At 43.4% G+C, this 10,332-nt stretch overlaps 1 protein-coding gene across 1 annotated transcript; it reads left to right on the forward strand.

Annotated features, from left to right (window-relative positions):
* Positions 1-2,517: 2,517 nt before the first annotated feature.
* On the forward strand, positions 2,518-3,762 carry LOC105543551 (putative uncharacterized protein C3orf53). The gene is made up of 2 exons (XM_011985521.1): positions 2,518-3,145; positions 3,653-3,762. Exons 1-2 carry the CDS (start codon positions 2,605-2,607, stop codon positions 3,760-3,762), a joined length of 651 nt encoding a protein of 216 aa, XP_011840911.1. The 5' UTR covers positions 2,518-2,604.
* The last annotated feature ends 6,570 nt before the right edge of the window (positions 3,763-10,332 follow it).

The following is a 10,332-nucleotide window of genomic DNA, read 5'->3' on the forward strand; positions in this document are numbered from 1 at the left end:
AAAAAAAAAAATGCCATTAGCCCCTGATACTTTATTTTCAAGGGGTATATCCACTCACATCCTATTTATAATACCCTTAAGGTAAAGTTAAAGTCAATAATTCAGTTTTTGAAATTTGTATTTTATTGCTCTCATTAATGAAAAGAAAACATAATCATCTGGTACATTATGTTTGTATATTACTGTTTGAAAACCATACTAGGATAAACTCCTCCACCTCACCCCAAACAGCTTGATACAACCCAATTTCACTTTATACCAGTTTGTCTTCTATTTATATTTTAATAGAATAATTTGGTCAGACATCCAAAGGACTTCCTACTAATGAAATATGAATTTTCTAAGAAAAATCAATTTATAACTTGCCTTAGTATCCATCAAAGACAAGAACAGTTATTAAAGTCTGAAACACAGCAACCATCCTCATACTCAAAAGAACCAGTAGGACAGTATCAGAGGTAAGCAAAGGGTTAACACAGCTGATATCTAGGTTAAGAGAAGGATGCAACATAATTTTTTAAGACAAACACCTGGAGAGAAAAAAAGTAGTATTTTGTTTCCACCTCAAGAAACCGCAGACAAACACGAAGCAAATCACATCATCAGAATACTCAATTATCTGAACATGCTAATTAACTAAATGTAATCAACCCGCTTTCAGTCCTCTTTTAACCTGCTGTAATATTTCTAGTGCATTGCCTTCCTTATTCCTCACAACTGGTAGAACGTTAGAGAGTCTGCATGGTGCATCAAAGGGAAACAAATAAGCACAGATTTTTGCTGATGGCAGGAATTTCTCATGCTCAGGGCATATGAATCAACAACATGGAAATGGCAGTACTGGCTGTATATTTTAATTATTCTCCACACCTATTTTGCAAAAGAGACTTAAAGTTCAATTAGGTAATTGATGCTCAGTTATGGTTATTTCATAAAACTGAGCGCAGACAGTCATTTAAAGTAGTAAATATGCAGTCATGACAGAATTAAATATTCATGAAATCAAGAGCGACTGGAAAGCTGAGGATATCAGAATATTAAAATTCATCATAGTTTTCACAATGTAAATCTTGTGTGCATTTGTAAGGCACACCCCGGTCGCATCTAGAGTGTGTTCAAATTCTAGTTCCTTGGTAAACTTCCATTTAAATAACAATATTGATTTTGGAAGATAAACAACAGTTTTGATTCTTAGCTCAGTTTCAAAATGCAAAACAATTCTGAACATTTGCAAATCTGAACTTGTTAAATGAGCCTGTCTCAAACACAGAACAGCAATTCAATGTGATCCCGACATGTTTCCAGTATTTATTTAATCCACTAGTATCTTAGGAAAGCTCTAACAGAAACCAAGGCAATCTCCATTAAGGGGCACTTCATGACACACAATTCCTTTCTAACTAGCAGAAGTGCCCATTTTCCTGCACACTTCCTTAAGTGAGCAGAAGTGAGAAAGTAGATTGACTGGCTCATTTGGTTCCAATAGTCTGATTTGTTGAACCAACTTTTCCCCAATATTACCAGCCAGTTTCAAAATATATTAACAAATATACAGTGTACACTTTATACAGATAAAACAAAGCAACAGTAGCTTCCACAAAACGAAACTCCCAGTGTGTGAAGGAAGACTGCTCAGAGACAAAGCTGTAATAAACACTCCCTACTAATACTACCAAGGCAGTATTTTCTATGCCATTTCCTCTACTTTACAATTTTCTCAGCGGAAGAGACATCAGCACCAGAAAATAACATTCAAGCCATTTCTTACTAGAATCCAATTACCTGAAGAACTCCTCTTTCCACAGCAAGTAGCAGCTATCCCCTGGTCTACAATGACACAGCAGGGCTGCAAAAGATTTGTAGGGCTCATCTGCTGCCAGGCACTTGATCTCTACCCTCCTAGAAGCAGGATGCCAGGTCAAGAGGAGGACCTCCAGCTTAGAGCAGGGTTACGCAGGGCACTCCATTCTGCAAATGAGCCAAACTTTGCTCCCATTGTTTTCTTTAGGTTGATGTCACTACCCTCCAAGGAGTCTCAGAAGCCACTTGGCAGCTCCTAAAGAACTGTTTCTCCTAGACCTATATCATCCAAATAAGCCTCAGTTAAACTGCGAGGGCAAGCAAAGGTCTCATCCCTGCTTTACTGAGGTGCTGTGCTCGCCCAGAGCATCACACCGCGTGTACCAGAAGACTTTTCTCTGCACACACCGCTGAACACTGAAACCAGGACAGACTTCTACACATACCCTCCAGTTCGGAAAGTCACTATCGCCCACGGATTCCCTTAAATCTTAAGCCTTCTTCACATCTGCCACCCCCACCCCCACACAAACGAGGGAAGGGGGTTGGGGAGCGGAGGGGTTAAAGTGACAGCCACGACAGCAACTCCTTGGTTTTGTTCAAAAGGTAGCACAGCGCCAACACTGTGGACCTACCTTGCTCTCTCCTTTCTCGCCGTTGGGTCTCGTCTCGGGATCGTCGCTGTTCTCAGCGCCTGCACTCTCGCCGGGCAGTTCATCCTGAGCCAGCTGCTGCGGCGGCGGCTGGGGCTGGGGCGGCTGTGGCGGCGCCTGGCAGGCTCCGCCAGCCCCCTGGGAGCGGGGGATGGGCTCCGGGCGCGGAGAAACTCCCTCAACATCCATCTCCATCTTCCCATTCACTGGAGGGCAAGACAAAAGCGGAGTGGAGACTTGGCAGCGGCGACCGGCAGCTCCTCAGCTGCCCGTGGCACGCATGGCTCGCCGAGGAGGGGCCGCCTCCCGCGCGCCCTCCCTCCTGCCACCCTTCACCCGCGCTCCCCGCAGCTCCGCTCGCCTGCTCGGCTCCGGCCCTGGCGGCGTCTGGGCCGGGGAGCGCGAGGAGCGGGTGGCCGCGTGTCCTTGGAGCGCTGGCCTTCAGGCGCCCCCGGCAGTCCCGCTAAGCAGAGCGCATCCCGGCGGCGGCGGCGGCGCCTCCCGGCCGCGCTCCCAGCCTCAGGGCCGCTTGGGGACTTGCTCTCCAGCCCGGCCCACGCTCCGGGCCGCTTTCCGGCGTCTCTTGGGGCCCCTCGGCGTTTCCCCTCCCTACCAACCTTCTGAACAAAGTTGCTGGAAGAACAAACCTGGTCGCCAGGATTTGCCCGGCGAAACTGGCAAGAATAGGGACTGTCAGGTGCAAGTGAAATCTACCGTCCCCGCCCGCTGACCAAGAGCCGACCCCTCAGCCTTATCCCCTCCCCAACGCAAAGGAGCCAAGGAAAGGAGGGATCTCCGACCTGTGCGAGGTGGTGGCGGCGAGGACTAGAAAGAGAGGAGCGTGCGGAGAGCTGGTGCGCCCACCCCCAACCCCAGGTGACCCTCGCCTCCGCTCTGGCCCTGGTCCCCTCCCTCCCCCGGCCGAGCGCGCCTCCGGGGTCAGTCCCTCCGGGCTGCGCGTGTGTGTATCCCAGAGCTCCGCTCCGGGGTCTGTTCTGCCGCTGGCGGCTCCGCGCCGCACAGCCCTGCACTAGAGAACTGGAGTAGAGAAGAAGCCAACGGCAAATTCCGGGCAGGAAGTCGACCTACCCTTGCCTCTGGCCAGGTCGCAGGTTAGAACCGGGAAGGGGTGGGGCCCCTCGGGGACAGGGAGGACGCGAGTCTCGCGGCGCGCCGGAGTTTGGCGTAAAGGTCGGCAGCAGAGGGTCGATGGGGTAGGAGGAAGGAGAAGCGAGAAGTCGCTGCCAGGCATTTACTGCAATGTGCCCGGGGCGGGCGCCAGCTGGGCGCCGTCTCTTTTTGGTGGTGAGTTCTGTGCTGGAAGAGCGTCCTCAGCAGGGCAGGGCTCCACCAGGAGGCTTCGGTGGTGACCCCAGGGCAGGGAGTGCGGTGCGTCTGTACATTTCGAGATGGCGAGGGTAGGCTTGGAAATTCTTAAATCGGGGTTCACCACTAGTCAGGTGATCAGGATGACTTCTCAATTTAACACCACTTGATCCTGGGTAGTAGCTTACAACTTCACGGGAACTGCCACTGCAACTCTGCACGTCCAGGAGGGACCTTCAGGCGACTCTGGAGAGAAATGGCGGGTTATCAAGAACCTGTTCAATATTAAATAGAGCCCATTGTTCTGGGCTTTGAGTTCCATAATGCTCCCAAATGGATCAGCAGATTAATGAACTATTCATGCGTTTCTTAGCAGAGGATGGCTTTTTTTCCCCTAACATATATCACAGATCACACTTGCTTGATGAAACTGGAAAATTGCATTGCTCATCCCATGAATGCTTTGCATTAACTTAAACACAACTTTTACATATCAAGACACACTGCCCCATAGATGCAGTTACACAAGAACACATCATTAGGTTGTATTCCTCATTGCTATCTTTTAATCTGACTCTGCATGTATGACAGAAATTAATTGCTCCGCTTTCATCAGTGTAGACAACCAATCTGGGTAATGCAATGTGAACAAGCTTTTGAAAAAGAAGAAAAAGTTTGGGGACCAAATTACCCATTCTCTTTTTCTTCACATTTTCTAAAAATCAGATTTCAAGTTCATTTTCTCAATTGGGAATTGTTGAAAATAGAGTGGGCTCCTCCCCAGTACCTGGTAATAAACCAACAATCATTAGAGAAGGTTTATAATGGTAAATTAGATTATATGTGTAATGTGCTTAGCAGAGGGTCTTAGTGCATAGTGAGCACCTAACATTGTTATACTGAGAACAGTAAGATGATACAAGTTCACACTGAGTGTTCATCTGAAGACCTTGATTTACAAAAAAGAAGCTACCAATTTAAATTACCTTTATTTAAATTTCCTAAAAGATATTTGGTCTCTTTAGAGACTGAAACCGCTTCTGAAGACAGGAAGAAAGTCAATAATATTTTGTGCAATAAAGGTTTGAATGTGTCAGATTTTTTTTTTCCTACAGTGTAGCAATAAAAATCATATGTCAGTTCAGACAGCAGCAGGAATAGCTGACTGGTAAGTTATTATTCTTCCATGCTTGCTACTTCCAAAATATGTTTGTGAACTTCTTTCAAGGCTTAAATGAAGATTACATCAAAATAAAGATACAATACTTCAATTAAATTTGTTCTAAATTTAGACATGTCCTTTTAAAGACTCTCATTGTTAAATGCAAATATTTCTCCTTCTGCCCCTCTATTTTTGGGGGACGTAGTTTTTTTAAGCATCTGTCACAAGTAAATATGGACTCGGAAAATATATTACATTTCAAAACTGTTGATTGCACCTAATTATGCATGTAAATTGCTACTTCAAGCATGCAGACAGCTTGCAACATTTTGAAAATTTTGCCCTACTAGTCATCTGAGGTATTTGTGTTACTATTTTGCAGTTGCCTTAAATGACTCTTCATTTCTCAATTAACTTTCCATTAATGATAGGTCTGTGAATAATTTTGACCTTTGACTTTCTCTTCCCAAATGATTTAAATTAGTAAATCAGCACTTTCAACAACATCACCCTTCTTCCTATTTATACCAGACCTCTTGATTTTTTGAGTCACTGAAATGGGACTTTACAAAAAGGTGTCCTGGCAGAGTAGTCACTCTAACTCCTTGCTACTGAGTATGATCCATGAACCAGAATCTTCCCAACATCTGGGAGTTTGTTAGAAATGCAAGGTTTTGGGCGCTACCCTAGACCTACTGAAGCAGAATCTACATCCAGCAAGTGATTCCTACAACATTTAAGCTTAAGAGCCAGTGCTCTGGCATATCACGTGGTTGGTCTTTCTACCTTATAATCATCTATGGGCACTCATTATTTCCCTGAAATACTACCAAGAAAGGCTTACTAGGAAAACACAATTTAGAAACATTTTTTTAAAGACATTATATTCCCCACGACCTCTCACCCTCCAGGATCTTAGTGATGCATAATGAAAAGTTTCACAAAAATAAGAATTTATCGGCCGGCATGGTGGCTTATGCCTGTAATCCTAGCACTCTGGGAGGCGGAGGTGGGTGGATCACCTGAGGTCAGGAGTTCCAGACTAGCCTGGCCAACATGGTGAAACCCCATCTCAACTAAAAAAATGGAAACATTAGCTGTGCGTGGTGGCAGGCGCCTGTAATCCCAGCTGCTGGGTGGCCCAGGCAGGAGAATTGCTTGGACCCGGGAGGCTGAGGTTGCAGTGAGCCAAGATGGCGCCATTGCACTCCAGCCTGGGGAACAAGAGCAAGACTTGGTCTCCAAAAAAAAAAATTATCTATATTGTATCTCTGGTAATAAAAGTATACAGTTTTCTAAAGTCAAAAGGCATTAACCTAAAAAGCACTTAATCTTGAATAATGAACTTTATGAAAGTATGTGGAACTAGTTCCTTAAAGACTTGGTTATTCTTGACCTTCTTTCTACTTGAGACTTGAAAGTCCACAGTTTCTTTCTGCTGGGATAACTAATGTCTTCGGTTGCAAGGCAAACAGAAACTGACAAGTGCTTGTCTGTGCAGTGGCAATCTAATACAGCTACAATAATTTGGAGTGAGTTTGGACCAAATTATGTGCCCCAATATTTTTAGGAACTATAAAAAATTATTACAAGAATTTCTTTAAATCACACAGATCAACAAATTGTTACTTTAAAAGGCTATCTAGTGTAGTACTTCTCACCTTTAATGTATATGAAGTCACCCGGAAAATGTTGTCAAAATGCAGGTTATGATTCAGCAGGTCTGGGTTTGGCTCTGAGACTCTAAATTTCTAACAAACATCCAGGTAAAGCCAGTGCTTCTAGTCCCCAGACCTAATGGGTTTGCTTTATTACCATTAATGTTTCTCAAGTTTGAATCATGTGGGAAACTTTTAAAAATCTTCAATGCCCAGACTACTAGGCCCCAGAAAAATTAAATCAGAATATTTGGGGTGGGATCTAAGCACAAGTAGTTTTTAAACCTCTCCAGGTGATTACAATGTGTAGCCAAGATTGAGAAACAGTGCTTTAAGTCAGTGAGTGACTCTCCAAGTGTGAGCCCCAAACCAGCAGCAGTAGCACCTGGGAATGTGCTGAAAATGCACACTCTAATGTCCATCCCAGATTTACCAAATCAGAAACTCTAGAGGTGAGATCCAGCAATCCTTGTTTTCACAAGGCATGATTTTGATGCATGCTTAAGTTTCAGATCCACTGCTATGATCAAAGATTCTCTGCAACTGCATGTGAGAATCACCTGGGGAGTGTTCAAAAAACACTAATTTCCTCCCCCACAATCAATTAAATTAAAATATCTGAGGGTGAAATCTAACATGTTAATGTTTAAAAGTTCCCCCTGGTTATTCCAATTGTGCAGACAAGGTTGAGAAGGATGTCTACAGACTGAATTTTTATGTATGCAAATCAGTGTTTCCATGGAGCAGCAGTTTCTTCTATGCTAGTTTTTTTTTTTTTAAAAAGTTCTTAATCTGCAAAAATGGAGACCTAGAAAGGTAGAGTACTATCCCAATTGTCATAGATTCAAATTAGTGTATTCAGTATTTTCCGATGAGCCATTTTTCCTTCTTGGTAACATGACAGCAGCTTCTGCTTTCTCCAGCAGGACTTTGATGTGAAATGATTCAATTTTAAGTGGCTATGAGATGTACCCTGGCACCAGCCTGCAGTGATTAAAGATTCCTGTGTCAGATTGGTTAACCATCTTCAGGGATGTTGCTGTAAATCAAGTCTCTGCTGTTAAGGGCTTTAGCACGTTGCTACCCAAAGTGCAATCCACAGATCATCACCTGGGTGCTCATCAGTCTCACCTAGGAGCTGTTTATGAATGCTGACTCTCAGGCCCCACCCCAGACCTACTGAATCAGTGTCTGCACATTAGGATCCCCATGTGATATGTATATACATTTAAAGTTTCAGAAGCACAGCTGTAGTGTATCCCCGTAATATACAAAAAAATATATATAACAGCCACTTAATCCTACCTGTTACATCTCTTGGCTCTTCGTGAATGTTCATCCATTCTGAGAAGCTTGTGGAACTCTTATGGGTAAAGTTCCAATTGTAGAGGAATCTACAAGCATCCTTCCCTTTGTTTCAATCCTTCTAGGTTTAGCACCCTTGTCCAGTAGAACTTTCTACAATGATAGAAATGGTCTTTATCTGAGCTCTTCAATAAGTAGCCACCAGCCACATGTGGCTGTTGAACAAATGAATTGGCTAATATGACTGAGAAACTAAATTTTAATTTTATTTCATTTTAATCGATTTAAATTTAAATTGCCTTGTGTGGTTATTGGCTCCACTATTGAACAGCACGGCTCAAGAGTAATCATCTTTCCTCTTGCTCAACCCTTATTTGAGTTCCCAGGTTACACACCAGCCCCTCCTTCTCAGCTTTTGTATGTATTAATCCCCAGTGAATGCACCAGGAAGAAAAACATCTGCCTTGCCACCTCATTTACATAATAAGTAACATTATGCTTATTATTTTGAATGAGAGGAGTTTAACTTGAATTAAATGCCACCAAAAGTTGTCAAAACCTTTTTCATAGTATTCATAATTGCCTAGCTTTAATTTTACAGCCTTTTCAAACATCAGCAGACATAGAATGCATTTGGAAACTGCTTTAAGAAAATGAGACAAAAGACTGCAAATGGATTCAGAGTACAGGATACATAAAGACATCGCCCCCACCCCAAGCATCTTGTTGGCGTATAATGGAAAGTTGATTACATTGAGTGCATCTATGTTGAAAGTAAATATCAAAACTTGCAGATTACTCTCAAAATGGAAGGTGAAATACAAAATAAAAGAGAGATCATAGAGTTAACAGTACCAGAAGATAGCAAATGAAATTCAAAATAGAAATGTACTCAACACTTAGTTTGGATATTAAATATCTGTGGAACCAATGGAATGAGATGGGATGGCATGGGGTGAGATGAGAGGAGAGGGGATAAAACAAAAACACTCATGATTTGAAAACAGAAACCAGCCCCCTCAAGCTTTCTCTTCTCTGGGATAAGAATAACAACAACCACCACATTTATAATTGCACTGCCTATCATTGCTTAAGTGTGCTCTGTACATTATCCCCTATAATCCTTTCAATAACCATGTAAGGTGGGTAGGATCAGGAAAAAAATTCTTCCGGAGATTTGGATTATTGTTTTAACTAACACACCTCAGGAAGGCAGAATAAAAATAAGCAAATCCCTACTAGAGAGGGAAGGGGATAGTGTTAAAATAAAGTCAGCCCTTTTCTTTGATTGAAAAAGGACGTGTATCACTTCTAAGCTGAATTAGCCACAACCTGTCTTATAAAAGGAGGCTAACACTAGGAAAATATTTCATCAGGGTCTGTGCCTTGCCCAGCTGCTGATTTGGTACTGTGTGATTCAAACTTATTCCCACAAAGAAATGTGTAGCTAAGGGCAACAGCCTCACTTCTGCAGGATGGTCACTTCATAGCAACTGAAACCAATAAATAGACTGTTGTTGTCCTTAGGAAAGAAACTCCAAGGGACTTCAGATAATATGATTTCAGGAGGCTGGCCTGGAGCTCAGACGCCATTCAAAACATCTTGAATTTCATGAGGGCTTCTTAAGACCCACCTCACTCAGACGTCATTTTCTCAAAAACGGAGGGCAAGTTTCTTCATGATCCACATCAATCCAGTTCAGAAGGGAGGGAGCAGTGTGGGGATGAAAGAAGACAAAAATATTTACTCCTTCAGTGATGAACTAAAAGGGCCAAACTCGGTTCTGTGTTTCTACACCTTTGCTGACATCGTAATAAAATGAAGCCACAAACCCTAATAGTTGTCTTGAGCAATGTTTGGAAGATGCACCACCCTTTACCTGCTCAAACACACATGTTTCTTAACAGAGAACTAAAAGTTTACATGTAGGCTGGGGACATAAGAATTCCCAGGATTCTGAACTTTAATTCTGGGGTCACCCAAAGATGTTTCCAGGCCTTTTCAGTTTGAAGAGCAGTCACGTTCTGCCCAAGCAATATCAGAGCAATTCTGCCTTAGTGAGCTGGCCCATTCGGCTCCCTGAATCTTGTGCAGAATGTCAGCGTTGCTGAGCTAGTTCTGACAACTGGTGCTTCTGAATGTTTAGGTGTGGTGCTCAGAAATGCAGTCCCTCTCCTATGATCTCCCGCATGTGATTATTTCTGTGCCCTTTGATTTGGGCCTCTCAGCTTGGATTCCTGGTTGCCATACTGGGGATTTTTTTTTTCCTTTTTTTTTTTTTGAGACAAAGTTTTGCTCTTGTTGCCCAGGCTGGAGTGCAATGGCGCGATCTCAGCTTACCACAACCTCCGCCTCTCGGGTTCAAGTGATTCTCCTGCCTCAGCCTCCCAAGTAGCTGGGATTACAGGCATGAGCCACCACGCCCAG

The sequence above is a fragment of the Mandrillus leucophaeus genome, unplaced genomic scaffold, assembly GCF_000951045.1.
Source record: "Mandrillus leucophaeus isolate KB7577 unplaced genomic scaffold, Mleu.le_1.0 Scaffold107, whole genome shotgun sequence".
Classification (NCBI taxonomy): domain Eukaryota; kingdom Metazoa; phylum Chordata; class Mammalia; order Primates; family Cercopithecidae; genus Mandrillus; species Mandrillus leucophaeus.